Source organism: Tigriopus californicus, chromosome 6 (assembly GCF_007210705.1).
Source record: "Tigriopus californicus strain San Diego chromosome 6, Tcal_SD_v2.1, whole genome shotgun sequence".
Lineage (NCBI taxonomy): Eukaryota > Metazoa > Arthropoda > Copepoda > Harpacticoida > Harpacticidae > Tigriopus > Tigriopus californicus.
The window spans coordinates 898,335-916,662 of NC_081445.1; the positions used below are offsets into that span (position 1 = coordinate 898,335).

Sequence of the window (18,328 nt, forward strand, 5' to 3'; positions counted from 1 at the left end):
AAATGTCATGGCGCTACTCGTTCCTATCATATTTAAGAACATTTTTGATGACAAAGAGTTTTGTTTTTGTTTTTTGCCTCATCGAGACCATGTTGTGCTTAATCAATGGTAACATTTTGTTTCAAACAATCTTAGAATTTGAAGGTTTTCTGCCAACATGTTATGGTATCCAGTAATCATCATTGAAAGTTTCTTAGCATTGGATTACTCCCATTCTCGGCCATGTTCGTTGGCTCATGAAAATACGTAAAAGGAAAATCATTCCCTTTTCAAATTTGAACTACTTCAACAGTATTAACTCATGCTTTTTTCTTTAATGGGCGAGGCGTCTTTAAAAAGTCAAAATAAATATAGATTTGGGCTGGGGATTTCGAATCCGGACAAATGTTAGGTATCATAAATTAGGTTAAGTTGGAAAATGAAATCTCCTTTTGAAAAGTCAAAGGTTAGAAAACTGATTCCTAAACTCGATTTTATTTTTTCCGCTGATATTTACTGTCTTCAAAAGGTTTCAAAAATGAAAATCTTCAACAATCCATGGTATGGCCACCTAAAAAGAAGCTTTATTGGCTTACAGTTGGCTCGTGAAGATTGCATTAGGTTTCTATCTAACACAAGATTACACTTACATAATCACGCAGCTATAGTCCAAAAACGGACTCCAAGAGTCCGTTAGAGTTTTTTCGTCGCTGTTTTGTTGCTAATACTACTACACTAAATCTGTTAAATCCAAGTTTTAAGAAGGCTAGTTTGAAAAAATATGACAAGTATTAGTTCCAGTTTCTTTTCGAAAGAAAAACGGTTCTCAGTTCCAGTTTCAAGCACTAGCCAAAGGTCTTGTATGTAGTTCAACGGAATTTGAATGAGGAGATTGCAACAATAAAGCAAGTGCAAATATAACAAGATTTGAAACCACAAATACATTAAAGGTTGTGAAAAGCAAGCACAACTTTCATCCCTAAGCTTCATTTTCTAGGATAAATGAACACATAAAAAAAATGGAATGTTTTGTTCAGAATACCTGAAAGCTTCAAGTTTCCTCAGTTGCCAAGAGAGAAACGAAAAATGAAATGCCACTCTGAAGCGTGAAGAAAGGAACGCGTAAGGAGTATGTTTTGGTTTTTTTGGAACGTTACTATATAGTGAAACACCAATCGCTAGAGTTGTCCTCGCATGATAGAGAAGGTTCCAGGACAACTCGACCCAACGGACAAATCGACCCGGGATAACTCGACCCAGCGGACAACTCAACCTAGTGGACAACTCAACCCATTACAGATATTAGGCCCAACATGTTGGCTTACAAATAGTTCATGCTTATGGGGCAAAATTGGAACTGTAATGTAAAACATGTCAAATTTTGAAAGGACTTACACAATTCATCATTTGATCTTTAAGAGCAAGTTATGTTTACATTGATCAAGGTGTGAAAATCAAGTTTGATAATGTTGTAATCAAACTTGATTTTTTATTTAATGCCTTACTGATGCTAACATCTTTGCATGCACATCGAATGTTGACTCATCAAGCTTTAGTTTTGTTCCATAATCATGTTTTTTTGGCCAATGTGTTGTTTAGTTATTGCGCTGGGTCGAGTTGTCCGCTGGGTCGAGTTGTCCGCTGGGTCGAGTTGTCCGGTCACCGATAGTGAACGATGGTCCCTCGAGAACGATCAGAGGCAATTGCGCAAGTAGACATCCTTTCGCACTATAAATTCGGCACGCCTAAGTGCAAGAAATACCAATCCAGAAGAGTCGATTATTTCATTCAGGATGCCCGGAACCCCTGTCAGTTGTAGAAAGAATTTGTAAATGCACATATGGACACTCTCACCCATGTTATTTCGCCACCAGTCAATTCGGAGTTGTTATCCTAGTTCGTCACAAATTGGCGCAATCGGTAGGATACCGACTCAGCCTTTCCCAAGATCAATGGTCCGTGGAAAACTTGAATTGATCCAGCTAGCGTGCATCACCGTGCAAAAGGTAGTACACATATCCTCATATTGTGTATTGTCAAAGAAATAACCCATCGATCCTAGCCCCCTAACACCGGACCCAGAGCACAGAGTAAGCTGCATCAACAGATGGCGCGCAACGAGTACCAAAGGAGGCATCAAGGACATTAAAAAAAGACATTAGTACCTTTCACACTCAACTTCACCAGTTATGGGACGACGCATACTTAGAAGAAGATGAACCATGGAGGTCCAATTTACAAATGCCAGAGCCTTACTCAGGAGCACGAGCCGATCCCACAGGGTACCGATCAGTTAAGCGTATTAATCAATTTCTTGCAGGTATCTTGGACGACGAAGCCCGTAAGCGATGGGCGTGTCATCACCACGTCCCCCGACGCTTTCACGCAAGCCTTGGAGTTCTATGCTAATATTGAACAAATTCGCATGGAGAAGAGACGAACAATGACTGCTCATGGTCAACACTTTGAATGTAATGGAATTGCAGTTCCTTTTTCGAAAAAAGGAATGAATTGGTATATTTATTTATTTTAACTCATAATTTCGTTACTACTGCCGTGCTAATCGTGCAATCCTAGGTGATCTTCGGTGCCATTTTGTAGAAAATATAGACAATTCTTCATTTATCAGCAACTCTTAGACGACCCGATGGTATTGTTTCACAGGAGTCTATTCTTTTTCGCAAAGAGTCTCAATAAAACATTGTCAAAAATACAAACAATATCTCCAAGCGCGGTCAATTGGATTGGTAGAATGCTTGATCTTCTTGGCTCAAGATGATTAATGTTCAAGTTCTATGTATGGCATCCACCCACTTGAGAGAGGGATCAAGAGATCGAGAGAGAATAGCAGCAGACAGAGCTTGATGAATCGGAATATCGTTGGTTCGATCGTCTTTCGTCAATTTCTTTCAACCGGATCGTGCTCTTGGATTTTGAATAGCCATACGGGAAGACAGCTGAACACGATGGTGACGGCACAAGATCATGCATGGCCAATAATACGTAATACATACGACCTGGACGTTGGACACACACATGACACACGATCGGTCGGAATCTTACATTAGATTGGATTGTACGAGATTGGCGAGTGTGAATGTAAAAGATTTCCAGTCTATTGTTATACGCATGGGGATGGTGTTCAAGGTAGGGAGGGGGAGCTCATCAGAGGTCGGATCCTGATTAATTTTGCAGGGGATGATGCATGTGCGATTTTTGCATAATATTTTTTACCGTCAATGACAAGAGGAATTGAAAGGATTGTGTGCAACATTGAAAAATATTTTTGGGTGCGTCCATTCTTTGAAAATCACCGCTTCTTGAGGTTATTAACGATCCACTCCAACCCTTGATATAACCTGAAATGAAAGCCAGATGAAGGATATTCATTTCTTAAGAGTCTCATTCCAAATCGGAGGATCAACATCAACCGAATATTCTTGAATAGGCTAATGTTCACAAGTAAGGCATCACAAGCTACTCAAAAGGCCGTGCCATTCTTTGTTTCTTTTAGCAACCTACGAGTAAGTTGTTCCACCAAAAAATAAAAATATCTGTATTTAGCACATTGGTGCATTTTGAATTCAAAATTTGCCGTCAAACCTAGATGGATCTTCTTTGGCTTGAAAGGGGCACATGAGGCCCATGCTGCAAATGGTACACATTTGTTCATATCTGTGCTGACTTACCCTTCGCCACTGAGGGCACAACATGATTGGATCTGCCATTTATGCTTTTTTACGGATTGGAGATTCAATTGTTTCGAGATCTCGGCCGCCGTCATGCAGCCTTTCACGTCTTGCTTATTGGCAAACACCAATATGTTGGCCTTGTTCAGCTCATCGTGGCCCAACATCTTGTGCAGCTCTTCTTTGGATATGGACAGGCGCTCGCGATCCGTCGAGTCCACTACTAATATCACAAACTGAAACCCAACCAACCAATATCAAGTAGAGCAACACCATCATCATCATCATCATCATCATCTTCACATTCAGCATCATCATGCCAGGAGTGTGGGTAGACAAAGTATGCCTTACCTCTGTATTGGAATAATAAGTGTTCCAAGCTGCTCTGAGTGAATCTTGACCGCCCAAATCCCACATAATGAAGTGAATGTTCTTCCAAACCACCTCTTCCACGTTCGAACCAATTGTGGGGGATGTGTGAACCACCTCATTCATGAGGAACTGGTACAAGATCGTGGTCTTTCCCGCATTATCCAGGCCCACGATGCAAATCTTGTGCTCTGCAGGGTAAGGAAAAAAAATCAAACCAAGACATTTGTCACATCTCTGGATGGGATAAAGTAATCCATTTGAACTGTAAAATATTTGAACGACGTGTTGGGAATGGAGACTCCATAAAAAGGCTTCTGAGGTCTTAGAACACGTGAATCATTGCTCACGAGGAGAGGCAAAAGAAGCCATTGGGGATGTTTTCGATCGCCATACACGTGCTGCCATCCTGGCCATCTAATCCAAAATCCAAAATGGTCCAAGAAATGTTCATCCGGTTGCTTTTTTTTTCCAAACAGCGATCATTAACAAATCTTGTATTGATGTAAAATGACGATTTGTCACTTTACCAGATAAGCACATAAATAATCGAAAAAGTGGGAACATCCTCGCTGATGTAAAACAACTTATAGCAGTAGTAATCGAGTCAATTGCTTAAAAGATTGGAAGATCCAAATTCTCATGAACGGTGTCATGGGGCTGATGATTGGTGAAAAGAGAAGTACTCATATTCGGATCAGTGAGCTACCAGACGCAACCCGAGCACCACCGTTAAATCATCTCGCAACAAAATGCATATTATTGGACATGTGGTCCATAATGACAGGTAGGACTCCATTCCCAACGACAATTATGGTAGACAGGCCATTTATTGGATCTCGCGCCAAAAACAACGACCATATATATCACTCTCATCCAAGACCGGCCAGTCCATCTTGGTTTTGGTCCAAAGGAACTCGACTGAATATGGCGGAATCCCGGAGAGAGGCAAAGAAAATCGCGAAACTGGTCGCACAGAACCTGTCACATTGAAACCCATCAATGCTGTTCTCCCTCGATTTCACACACACACATTTGCCCATTTTCCATATTTCCAAAGGTCGCTGCCCCGAATTATTAAAATACTATATCCTCCTCTATGAATGAAAAGTTCATAGGGCCGCTAACGAGCAAAGGGACTGCCCGCAAAGGATATCTTGTGGCTACTAGAGTTCCAGACTACGTTGCACACACTGGCTGAAGAAATGTGCTATGCTTAAAAAAGTGATCATGTAACTCTTATCCATTGAATTGGCAACGTTTGCTCGTGTCCTCTTCATGAATCCCACGTGCACTAAAACTTGCAACGTTACTGATTTCGCAATTTTGTCTCTTACACAATCTTTTTGACCATTTTGCTTCCGTCAATCCTTCACACATTCTACACACGTTGAACTCATTATGAGTCGCCGAAATAAAGATATAATATCAAAATCCAGGCAGAAAATTTTTCTGCACTTGCATCCACAGCATGAAGGGCTTCGAGCATTGAGTTTTTGCTTCGGAAATATTTTAAAAAATAAAAGTAAAAACAAAAAAAATAGAGAAAATCTTTCAAATCAATAGGTGGAAATAATCAGAAATTATGTCTTCAGATCATGCTTCAGATTCAACTCTAGTTATGCATATGCATAGCAAAGTGAAGAAGTGACCTCCCAAAAATGAAGAGGTTTCGTGATCGGCGTTTACTTCTTGAGGCGCTCCGAGAATTCTGAAGTGAACAAATTTGTTATCAATGGACTTACCTTCATTTCCAAAGAAGGACCAAAGTTTGGCCAACACCAACCCCATGTTGACTAGGGGGTCTTGCTCAAACTTGTGGTGTTGTCACAATGCGGACGAGATGAGTTTCAGAGAGTTCACAATCTTTTCACTGCGTCCGTGTCATCGTTTTGTGATCGGTTTTGGCGCAATTCAATCTGCAAACGAGAACGATCGCGAAACGTCAGAAAACTCGAATCAAAATCGGTGTCGAGTTCAATCGTTTGAGGAAATGTGCATTTCTTTGCGTCTCCATCCATAGAAGAAGCCAGCAAGGACTAAAGAGCGTAGTTTCGATGGAGCGTGAACTCCTAAGCGAAAACTTCCATTGTCAAATGCTTATTCCTCCACACTCTGTGCTGGTTTCAAGGCGAATAACGAAGTTGTCGAGTAAGCCACGAAACGCAATGTCCTCTGATCTTGCAACCATTTCAGCGGAAAAGGAACCCATGGCAACGGATGTCAAGGAGGAATTTCCATGGCCTTGATTGCAGCCTTTTTAAAAGGTCAGGCCTATCTCTATTGATTGATAATCCATCTCAATCTCCAGACATGTCCGCTTCACATCAATATCAGGGCTCAATAGAAACCAAGGATAGAAACTCAGGAACATTTGAGGACATTTTCAAAATGCTGGTTTTGTCTTCACATTAAGGATTGATAGATTCTTTCATCAAACACCATAGCGTGGAAAACATTGTTAAATCGAATTTTAATGTACCCGTTTAAATCAAATTTCACTTAAATGTGATCAAACCCATGAATATATGACAATAAGTCAAGATTCACGAAAACACTACAGGATGTCCCAAAAGTTTTTGCCGGTTCACACCTACTTCAACTCGAGGGAAATACTCCCTAATTTTTTGCATGATGTATGCAAATTGAAGGGTGTAGTTCGTATACATCTTGACAAAGTAAGTCAGAAAGCATCGGAAAAAACGAAGTAAGCATCATGGAAACTAAAGCTATGCAACGTTCTGGCCAGGTTTGATTCTCAGTTAACTGGAAAAAAGGCATCAAATTACAAATACCCCTGAATTTGTCGTGAAAGGGGTTTTTTAAGGCGAGATTATTCCAAGCAAAGAAGAGCCGCTCTCTCCAGAGGAGCACAAAAGGGTTTCCGAGTTTGAAACCAACAAATACTGGAGAAAAGAGGAGCCTCACGAGGCCTGCATTTATCTGCAAAATTATTCTGCGAAGAAAACATGAACAATAATTTTGGCTTCCTTTATCTGATTAACTCCCAAGAGGCACGTAACAAAAGAAAATTTAAGATTTTCTACGTATTTTGAACATGCTTGTGTTGACAAAAACCAGTGAGCCAAATCAATACTTTTTGTCTTCACAGAACAATTTTGCAAATAAGTGTCAGAAGAACCATTCCTTTGTAAGGTTCATTTAAAATACCTTCTTTTTTTTAGAGTTTTGCCATAGGCCTGAAATAGTCGTGCTTTTGCATCGTTTTGGACCCAGCAAAGACTTTTGGGACACTCTGCGCATGATGTGAAGCAAGGAGAACAAAGACGTTTCCCTAGCACTCATGCAAAAATCTTGCCTTTTATTGCTTAGTTTACATACGACAAAGAGTAACTCTCTTCACTTCTTGCAGACATGTTTTTATGCTGCCCTTATTTCAAAGAACAGTTAGCACAATGCGTTCATTCTCTGCGGGAGAGTTTTTGGGTGCTAATACCTTCCTAATCCAAAAACCCCAGAAGCTAAATATATTCATTGTTATGTAAAGTACATCCGTCTTTCAATCAATTACTAACAAATGGACAGTAACAGAACACTGATAATTTCACTTGAGCTGACTTTGACGGGTTCACAAAAAAGGTCAACGAAGAAAAGCCAACTAAGAGGAAGAGTAGTCTCTCAAAGTGTTAAGTAGAGAACGTGACTCATGTGACGATATGAACGCTGTTGAATTTATCAAAGATGTCACATGGACGTGCTCAACATTCTGTAAGAAAAGTCCTACTAGATTTGAATGAAAGAATGTCTCCTTACGAAGTAGAGAGCCTAGCCCACGGCCTCTTGGGAAACGTATTCGTACCTCTTTCGGATACTTGTTGCCTTTCAATTACCATGGTTGTATTGCTCCCAATCTGTGTATATTTTTCAATCATAGGTAAACGAGTTCAACTATAGCCCTAATTTTGCAAAGCCAAGGAGTACACTACACCATATAAGCTGGATCTTTTCTCGATCTAAGATTCACTCCTTCGCTTTCAAAAAAAACTGGGCTCAGGTATATGCACTCTTCGTCTGAAAGCGTGTACTACGAAGTGATGCGCTGTCAAGCCAGTTGTGTTGTGCATTTCATTTTTGAATGCTATTTTGTACACTTTCTTGGATATTTTGATTTGGAACTTATTTACATACCTAGTAATGACCAACCTCTACCACTGATTGCTGTCGAAATGAAGGAAAACTTTACACCCCTAGACTTGACCCTCGAGTTGTTCAACAAGTGCGAAAAGCAGTAACTTTTCATTAACGGAGAGGATAAGCATTTTCCAGAATTTACACCAGCATACATTTTTTTCCTACTTCCTTTTTTTTAGATTTTTAAATTTTTCACTATTGTCTCTTGCAAATTAAGTTGGAGCAAGGTAAAATCTGGTTGATTTTTTGTTTTACTTCTCCACCCAAAATTGAGGTGCTGTGCTTCATTATTTTAGTTTTTCCTTCACTTCACAAGCCCTATTACATTGACCTCAGGGTTCATTTGTAATATTACACTGAGGTGGGTTGAAATCATGACTTCTTTGGTGCAATCCTTGAATGACAATGGTTTATCACGTATGGACATGACACAAGGAGTTTTCATTTCTATGTGGGGCTTGTTCGTGGCTGGTCCATTTTCGTGCATTATTCTCATTTATTTGCATCATTTCAATTCCAATATTTTAATGAGTAGACACAGCGTTTCTATGTTATGACAATAGCTTCATTTGGAAAACCCCATTTGGATTTGATCCTTGGATTTGACCAATCTAAGAAAGTCAATTTTTCTTACCTACTAATAGTGATAGTACGGGTTTGTGTGATGGTTGAAACCCACAGTGGGTGTGTTCATCCCTTGGGCGTTGACTCACGGGATGTAAGGAATCCTTCAATTCTTCACCACAGCCCAAAGGCCAAAGGGACACTCACTTTGTTCACAAGGACTCGGTCAAGCAACCAATCTCTCTAGAGAGACAACAGACTGCAGGGCAACAAGGTAACTAACAGACTAAGCAGAGCAAGGGAACTTCTTCTTCATTCACTGAGCTCCTCTTCCTAGGATTCACTTGAACTCACTCCCAAGGCTGTCAGCGTGACTAGACCATCGAACAGCAAATCCCGAGCTTGACGTTTTTGTCAATATTGTTGTCATATCATGTTTTAATCAACTATTTTATCCCTCTGCCTATTTTGGTTGAAATCAGAGCTTTCTTGGCGTTAGAAATGGTCTCAAAGTTTGAAGTCAAAGGCTGCCATTAAAGTAAAGACATGAGAAGCTGAAATTTGAACAATTATAAATCCAGAATCAAATCCTTCGAAGAACTTTGGCTCATTATTGTCATGAGCAGTGTACCATGGTTGAGAAAAAAGTGTAAATAGAAATGAAAAAAAAACCAGTTTCAAATCTGAAGAGACTAGCAAAGTAGGGTGCAAAGATAGCTCAACAGCCCAAAAAACGCACCAAGGCTGCTTTTTTTACTTTCTCTAAACAAACTCACTTCTCTTTTTGACGAAAAAAAAATCCATCTTTTCTTCATTCAGATCAATGGTGAAGATCCACCGCTAGAGAAAAAAGAAGAAGAAAAAATCATGGGGAAGCATTCTTGACCTCATTCAAAAATATAATGATTCAAATTTGAGGCAAAACTCGATTTTAGAAGAAGGCGCCCTTCACATTTGTACAACTTTGAAAAATAGATTTGAATATGCCTTCTTTTTTTACATTTTGCTTGCACCTTTTGTTACACCTTCGGCCTTTCTTGCTCCTCTTTTAGCACATTTAGGCTTATATTTTTGCACCCCTTTTATCTCCCAAAGGCTTTGCTATTTTGTACATTTTGCCCGTCCCAAGCCATTAGAGATCTTTTCTTTCAGTCTAATTTCAAACGTGAGATAAGCACAAAAGTACTTTCATTTCTCACAGACAATGAGGTAAGAATGTCCTGAAATCGGTCACCTCCATCAATTAGCCCCCTCCTTCCAAGAGACAGCTTCCACTGGAAAAAGAATACTCGAATCAGGGTTGACTATTTGTCATGATTCAGACCAAAATATGAATTACTTTCCCCTCAACAAGAGCAATAATAAGGTGCTTTAAGCCAAAGTATATGAACACTACAAAAAATTAAATGCTGTTTGTTTTAGAATACTGTTGTTTAAACTCAATTCTATCATCATCAATCCGACAGGCCGTGGTATTGTCCTGACTGTTCAACGAAGATGACGAAAGAAGCATTGGAGGCTAATGGGACTAATACTGGAAAAATAAGGAAATGCTGAATTACAAAACATTGCAAGTATGTAAAACGATGCCAATGTTGACAGGGTATGCTCTTGATTGAATAAAGGCAAAACCTTTGATAAAGTATTCAGAGTGTACATAAAATAACATACGAGTGGTGGTATTTCACTTGTCATTGGGTGAAATAGTGGGGAACGCAAAATACATGCTCGTCTGTTGACCCCTTCGCCAGATGGGCACATGTACTACCACCATCATTCATTGAAGTCGAAGGATCCGTTGATCTTCAAGATGAACAAGTGCCCTATTTTTGGCACAATCAACTAAACCTATGAATTCACTTGCTAACTTATTATTTTATCTTAACCTATCATCCACCGTGTTCGTGTTATCCCTTGGCGAGGATTTCAATGCAACGCATAACGCAACAGAGCAGATGACAGTGGGCACGGCGCGTGCTCCTCCCAAATCCCAATTCCTGCTTGAACAAAGGCGAAATAAAATGTTCAAGGGCAAGTTCTTCGCTTCGAGTCTGACCAGAGAAGGAAGACGACACGAACATCTTGAAGAGGATGATGTAAGATGATGTAGGCCTGCCCCCTTCTTGCCTTCGTTGTACTCATTCGTGTACACCAATCCCATGGCGCTCTTCCAGGTCCTCAGCAGCCACAAGTCAGAACATCCTTTGTGATGTTGTCAACCTCAAACTGGATTATTAGATCTTGAACTTGGGGCCATAACACGGTGTGTACTTTGTGATCATCTGGCATTGACCACACCTGGCTCTCTAGCAGAATCCACAAAACACGGGAGGCCAATTTGATCCAAGTACAGTCAAACTTCGGCAACGGAGAACATGTCGTTAAATCGAAATTTATCGATAAATCGAGACTTGCTATGAAATAAATACGGTATTTGGTAAGCTACAAAAAATATCGTTATACTGAAATGTATCGTTCAAGCGAAGTTCGACTATATCCTGTTTTGGGGAACAGAGCGCTGGTCCATAAAATGGACGGAACTTTTGTCTGTCAGACTCAACATTGTACCATTGATTCACGCAACCCTGATCCTGAGCCAGTCAGCCTTGGGAATCGTATGATTCGAAAATCCATTCATTTATCCTTGAGGACAAACTAAATGCCCAGTTGTTAATAAAATTTATTGATTTCGATTATTGTTATTTTTTATCTGACTGCTCAAACGTAAATAATGACAATTACCCTTCAATCGGTGGAAGTGATAGTTGGCTCTGGTTATTGAATACTTACGACCCTGAAAGCACTCCGTTTCTTTGTCATCCGAGTGTTGATCTTATCAGCGATGCCGATTTTTCTCCGCATTGGGTCCTCGCCTGCCCATACTACATACAGGGAGTCTGGAAAGAATTCTAGTGTCACTAAATAGGCGGAAAAACTTTAGTAAAAAAACTCAAGATTGGCTAGTGCTGGACCTGAATAGTGGTGGCAATGGACTGTAATGAGTATTTAACGCAGGTTGCATGGGCGTGCTATCGGCTGGACCGGCCATTATCGATGCGATCCAGCGGGCATGACACTTTTATATGGTTTCAGGGCATAACCCCGGGGCCAGAAAGCCTGTGATTTGTTTTTTAATCCGCCTCACCTGTCGGACCCATTGCAGTCCGCTTGATTGGGGCCCTGACTGGGTCTCAGCTGGCCCTAAAGCGGCCCAAACGGCAAACCTGACTAGGGTCCGTCCTCTCTGGCGAATTACGCGATTTACCTTCTCCTTCAGACGAGAGATTCCGAGATTGCAAGTGACTGAGGGACTGATTGGGAGAGACGCCTCCCATCCCGAGCCAGATCTCCCCGTGCGGCCTGCCTGTCTGGGCTGGCTTCTCCACGCACGCCGGACTGAGTGATTGGCCGTGTGGACCCTGCTGGGTTTGAGTCCGGGACCCCCCCGCTCAATCCCCCATTCCCCGGGCATAGACCCCCCCTCGCCTCCCCCCCCTGAGTCACCATGAGTGACGATAATGTGGATATCGACGTGGATTCCGATGAGGAGGGACTGAGCAAAGGGTAACTTGGGAGTCTTCCATTTAGGCCTTGATGGTTTCTTGATTCAGTCATGTGTCGTGAGAATGAGCGCTCTCATTGCGAGAGATGGTCAGGGATTAGGAACCCACCCCCTTATCAAAAGAGACCACCCACATGTAACACACTTTGGCCCATGAAAGCGCGGGAAATCCAGCACCCGGCCCGCCCTCTAAATCACTCCCATTGGAGATGCTAGCATATATGCGGATCAGACAAGGCCCCGCCGCACTTGATCGGGTGCCATTCAGGCCTGATAGTTCGTCCTACACCGGGCCCAGGCCCACATGGGGGCTAGCTAGAGACCTAGGACAGCCTCACCCCAGATGCGATCAATGCCAGATCAGTTCTCAATGGGAAAGGTCGATGAGAACCAGGCCTAAAGTCTAGAGCATAGAGGGGGGCGGAGGGCTCATGTTTTCCCGGCCCCGAAGTCTGGGCGGGGCAGCGGGGTGTTATCCGTGGGTTGATGCCCGTAGCAAGGGGCCTCCATTCAATGTCGTCTCATCGTTCCAGGCCATTCGTGGACAAACGGGCCCATCACAATGCCTTGGAGCGGAAACGTCGCGACCACATCAAGGAAAGCTTTTGCGGTCTCCGCGACGCCATCCCCACCATGCACGGCGACAAGTCCTCGCGGGCCCAGATCCTCAAAAAGGCCTCGGAATACATCTCGTTCATGCGCGAGAAGAACTCGGTCCATCAGCAAGAGATCGACAGCCTCAAGAAGATCAACACCCACATGGAGGAGCAGATCCGGGCCCTTGAAAGCGCCAAAACCTCGGGTATCTACTCCTCACCGGCCGATGTGCTCGAAGCCGCCGGGCTCAACTTTGAGATCCCGCCGGAAGTGGCCACCTCCATGGAGGAGCTGTCGTCTGCGGCGGCCGCCGTGGCCGCCACGGCCGCGCCCGCCACCTCGTCCAATTATGAGGGCGGTTCCGGATCGGACACGTCCGACGGCTCGGGCACGATCTATCATCGGTCCTCGGCTCCCGCCGCCCAGGGCATTCCGCAGCAAGTTCAAAGAGCCACCGTGGTCACCACCGCCACCCAAGGGGGTGGGATCCGGTCCATTCAGCCGGGTCAGTCCCTGCTCATTGCTCCGGCGGGACACCACGTGGCCAGCAGTAATGGCGAGCCCGTGTTGAAACGCATGAGGCCGTGAGGTCGTCGCCACCCATCATCCCAGTACAAGCCCGAAGCCACCTTATCCACAGCCCTGCCTCCCCCCTCCCCCAAGCAGTCCTCTCACTCACCCTTAGCGCTATCCGTGTCGCCGGATAACACACGGAGGGCAGGAAGCAAAAGGAAATTCCCAGTCCCGGTCGGTTGACCTGTTGTAAATGACCTTTATCTCTCTCAGTTATGTTAATAAAACCTTCCAAACGCCAATGGCTATTGTGTTTGCTACATAGCTTGGGATGGATCTCGTGAGTTCGCTATGCATGTTTCTTGGACTCTAATTGGACTTAGGTTCAATCAGATCTGGTGATCGTACCAAGTGCTTCTTATTTGGAACAAAGTGAACGGTTAAAGAGCGGTGTGAAATTTTTGCGTCCGTTCCCAGTCCAAATCTCTAGTAGTCCGTGACCGAATCAATCTCTTCGATCACTGAAACTAGCATGGCCTTGAACGGAATGCTTCCCGAATAAATCTTATATAGTTAAGCCAGGGCACTAATCATTTTAAAGCTCATCAAGGATTGCCGGTTCTGTGGAAAGATCACAAAAGACGAGAGTGCCGTGCGAGGAACAAAAGTTGCTTGTCTCTTGGGAAAGATGCTTGGATCTCTTCTTGTGTCTCCAAAAGAGCACCCGAAACAAATATCGAAATCACAAGGGACTCTAAGGGAGCGAATGTACATCCAACTCGATGGGAATTGCCTTGGAACTTCCCAATGAATCCAGAGGACAAGGATGTGGAAGTAATCAAAAATAGACTTTTCCGCGAATTCCCGGTTGTGTTGATGGACAATGATGATTCCCAGCTTCACAAAGCTCGACCTGTTCCTTTACCTCTCCATGATATGACCAAGACCAAATTGGATGGATTGGTAAATAATAAAAAAAAAAGGTTACTATTGAACCCATGGCTGGGAAACCGTCGAATTAGTACCCTCCCATGGTTGATGTTTAAAAAAGCGATGGAGGTGTTCACTTGATTGTGGATCTCATCAAATTAAATAAATCCGTCTGTTGCCAGCCTCTCAAACCATTGTGAGCGATATCTGACACAGTAACCGATATTTTACAAAGCTAGATGCTTTAAAGGGGTATTGGCAGGTCCCTTTACACCCCGATAGTCGAGATCTAACGACGCTCATCACGCCTTGGTGACATTATCGTTTTGCAAGATGGCCAATGGGTCTAAACGTTACGGTTAATTTATTCAAGCTTTTGATGGACAATGCATCCCAAGGCTTGAACAATATGAGGAGTTACTACTGATGGGGATCAAACAAAAAATCACCGGAGGTTGCAAGTAGGGCTACCAATTTACATTTTCAATGGCATGCGGCATTACTATCGGAAAATCGAAAACCCGTTAGTTAATCACAAAAAGTAACCCTGATTTTTCTCCGATCAAACCAGGGTCATCTTTTCGGTCAAGCCTAATATTCTGTGATACGTTAGAAACGGCCCTTGCTTTGACTTTCATAGCTTTCTGGCGATCTTGATTGTGAAAATTTGTTTGATCCCATCAGTAGGAGTTACCGAGTGGATGACTTGCTCTCGTTTGATTCCGAGTTTCCCATATCCATGTTCAGAGGGTGGGAGATCTATTGATGATACGTCGACAAAAGGAATTTCAATGAACAAGAAAAAAGTTCAAGTTTGCTCAATCGGAGGTCAGCTTCATGGGATTCCAAGCGGGTGTGTGGAGTGATTGTATGTCTAAGGTTGCGTGTTCTCCCGTACATATATTTACGATAATGTCTTTGCTCTCCATTTCTCTGTTACCACGTCATATGCCCCATTCTACTTCTATCCGTCTTCCCGTCAAGACCTCTTATTACCTTCCCAGTTCATTTTACTTTCATCATACGAATTACATCCGTTATCAAACTTGGTTTACGATCATTCCGGTGTGGATGGAATTAAGCTAGATCCATGAAAAGTGGAATGACTCAGGAAATTTCCAAAACCAGGATCGTTGAACAACCTGAGGTCATCATTCATGTGAATGGTTAATGATTGAAGTGGTTTTCTCACACGAAGTTGTAAAAAATTCCCGATTCCCTTAAGACTGCTCTTATCAAACAAGGCTTTATTTGTGTGGCTGACGGCACATGAAGCAATTGATCTGATGAAGACAGCATTGTCACTAGAGACGGCCAAAATATGCATAAAAGATTCCATTTTATGCCATATAATATGCATGGAAACTGGTCAAAAATGCACTTAAATATGCATTCAAACCCAAAATGTGGCTTAAAAATGAAAAAAAAAGTTAAAAATCGATAAATAAAAAATGACAATATACACAAAATTAATAACAGTTGGAAAAACCATTTTGAAATCAACTAGATTGGCAAATAGTAGGAATTTGAAACAGTAACCTTTGTATTTTTGAGTATTTATTTAACAATTCCATTGAATAATCCATAGACCATTAGAATCTGGACTACAATGATCCTATTGACAAATTTGTCGGATGGAAAGGATTTGAATTGCAAAACTCAACTTAAGCGCAATATCTACCTAATTTAAACAACTTTTAACCGCTTCATCCACGTTCACATGTTATTTCCGTGGTTTTCATGCCGTTTTGACTAAATCAACAGTACTTAAGCACTTGATTTCATTTCCAACAAATCCGTGCGGCAAGTAGGTTTCTCTCTCTTAGGGCCCCTAGAGGCTCACCTGAGGCTCAATCATGAAAACAATCTGTGCTTGAATGGTGTATAAGCTGTATAAGCCATTGCCACCAAAGTGACTGATGTTCCCAATCTGATATCACTCCTTCACTTGCTTCTTTGTCAAAACTTTGCTCATTTTGGCAAATACCATACATGTTACTTGTTGGTTGTGGGATCAGGCTGGTCCCAAAGCGGGACAAGGGCGTGTTACACTGGAAGCATGTAAAAACCAGGCTTGTGTCTGGACGAGGCAGGACAGGGGAGTGCCTTGACGGGGATTTGTTAGAGGCCATTGATCGGCATGCCAAAATATGCTTAACCCAGGCAGGGGTCCTAAGTCGACATTTTCGTCAATATGCTTCTCTTGCAAATCAGCTATTTAGCTTGAAGGACCTCAGTTAGGGTTCTCAACTTGAGCAAAAACAGGTACTGCCGAGCAATCAAAGATCAAGAACGAGTCTAGAAGCAACCCTGTGTTCAAGTCTGACAAAGGCAGGGTCACGTTTTGACCTCGGTTAAGCATTTTTGATTTTTGCTTCTGTACCCTCTTTTGCTAAAGATGGGAGCCCTTACTAAGGTCCCTTAAGCTAAAAAGCTGGCTTTACTGTTCAGTACACAGGAGTTTAAGGGTTAAGCAAACAAACCAAAATATGCCTGAAACGCGAAATATGGAATATATGCGAATAAACCTGTTTTATGCCATAAAATAGCTAATGCATATTTTGGCCTTCTCTAACTCTCACACTTGCCAACCAAAGCCCTTTCTGATTCAAATTTGGAGACAATCCCAGAGGCAGATGCCGCTAGAATACGAGGTTTTGGATATGTTCTCAAACAGAGAGGCATGGACGGAAAGTGGCGACTGATGAAGACAAACTTTGTGATGGCCTTGTGAATCTGAAGGCAATTATGGAATGACTACCCTGGAGATGATGACTGGATTTTGGGCAACGTAGAAGTCAGACAATTTTCTGCGTGGCTTGCATCATGTCGTTATCATTGATGATCATCAAACTGTTTGTCCCAATTATGAACTCCAAAACTTTAGACGAGGTCAAACCTCCCAGACAACGTGAAATTAAGGAACGGATGCAAATGAGATACAATTTCATTTACAAATGGATGCCTGGCAAAGAACTGCTTTTTACAGACGCTTTGTCAAGAAACCCCGTTGTCAAACCGACGTCGAGTGATATTCTAGAGCAAGATGGTTTGGAGAGTCCGAAAACTCGCTTGATTGCCAAGCCAAGAGATGAACCTATTGAGTCCAGTCAAGGGCCAAAAGACATCCTTGTAGAAGACCTGAAGATTCAAGCAAGTATTGATATCCTTTATCAAAAGTTGATCAGATTCGCATAGGGTTTTCGGACATCTTGACAACGACATCTTCCTCGGGACTTGGGGAAGTTTTGGAACGTTCGAGACAGTTTATCCCTGTGGAATGAGCTGGTCTTACTTAACGGAAAAAAAATTCTTATTCCTCCAGATGAGGGCCAAGGGACATTGGCTAGATTGCATCCCTCACCTATGGGCATTGGAAGGACCAAGCCAAGGGCCAGAATCTGTATATTTTGGCCTGGAGTGGATTGTTCCATCAAAAATATGGCGAGCAGTTGTGAAGCTTGTCAAAAGCTAGTACCAAGCGTCCAAAAGAAACAAATGTGGATCGAACAAAATTGCCAGAGACCGTTCTAATCCGTTGTCATAGAACTATTCATGAAGGCCGGAATTTATTTTTGGTGTATGTAGATAGATTCTTCATGACATTGGGATCCAAGGCAAGGTTGTCAATTGGATAAGAAGCTTTATTCATGATAGGAAGCAAATTGTTAAGGTCGAGGGATCCCTTAGTGACATACATGATGTCAAGTCTTCCCTCATATTGTCTGCTCTAAGGTCATCCATCCTATTCACAATTAACGGGTTGGATGGTGGCAAAATCATTTTTCATTTGGACCCCCCCAAAATTGCCTTTGATCGAGCTTAGAACCAGTTTACAACCCTCAGCATTTCGAGAAAATCCGTTTTTAGGCCCCAGAAAAGAGCGGGAGGAAAGCTGGATCAATATGTCTCTGTGACTGCTTCCAAGCATTCACACCTCAACGACTTTATTTGGTATCCTAGGCTAAGCAAA

At 42.4% G+C, this 18,328-nt stretch overlaps 2 protein-coding genes and 1 long non-coding RNA gene across 3 annotated transcripts; 2 read left to right on the plus strand and 1 right to left on the minus strand.

The window, feature by feature from the left end:
• The first annotated feature begins 385 nt into the window (after nt 1-385).
• Nucleotides 386-3,300, plus strand: LOC131882678 (uncharacterized). Its single transcript, XR_009373520.1, has 2 exons — nt 386-1,985; nt 2,042-3,300. It is a non-coding gene; the product is annotated as an uncharacterized LOC131882678 (long non-coding RNA).
• On the minus strand, nt 2,631-9,113 carry LOC131882675 (ADP-ribosylation factor-like protein 5B). Its single transcript, XM_059229902.1, has 5 exons — nt 8,824-9,113; nt 5,783-5,956; nt 4,020-4,228; nt 3,669-3,904; nt 2,631-3,338 (listed from the first exon to the last, which is right to left on the minus strand). Exons 2-5 carry the CDS (start codon nt 5,826-5,828, stop codon nt 3,290-3,292), a joined length of 540 nt encoding a protein of 179 aa, XP_059085885.1. The 5' UTR covers nt 5,829-5,956; nt 8,824-9,113; the 3' UTR covers nt 2,631-3,289.
• A 2,904-nt stretch (nt 9,114-12,017) lies between these two features.
• Nucleotides 12,018-13,727, plus strand: LOC131882673 (protein max-like). Its single transcript, XM_059229900.1, has 2 exons — nt 12,018-12,317; nt 12,849-13,727. The coding sequence occupies exons 1-2, from the start codon at nt 12,259-12,261 to the stop codon at nt 13,498-13,500; spliced, it is 711 nt and encodes a 236-aa protein (XP_059085883.1). The 5' UTR covers nt 12,018-12,258; the 3' UTR covers nt 13,501-13,727.
• The last annotated feature ends 4,601 nt before the right edge of the window (nt 13,728-18,328 follow it).

Excerpts from the sequence above, each read along its gene's own strand:
- LOC131882675 (XM_059229902.1), bottom strand. The coding sequence starts at position 5,828 with ATGGGGTTGGTGTTGGCCAAACTTTGGTCCTTCTTTGGAAATGAAG. Across the intron at positions 3,905-4,019 it reads CTTATTATTCCAATACAGAG|TTTGTGATATTAGTAGTGGA; the intron begins GTAAGGCATACT and ends GTTGGGTTTCAG. Across the intron at positions 3,339-3,668 it reads TGTGCCCTCAGTGGCGAAGG|GTTATATCAAGGGTTGGAGT; the intron begins GTAAGTCAGCAC and ends CTTTCATTTCAG.
- LOC131882673 (XM_059229900.1), top strand. The coding sequence starts at position 12,259 with ATGAGTGACGATAATGTGGATATCGACGTGGATTCCGATGAGGAGGGA. Across the intron at positions 12,318-12,848 it reads GAGGAGGGACTGAGCAAAGG|GCCATTCGTGGACAAACGGG; the intron begins GTAACTTGGGAG and ends TCATCGTTCCAG.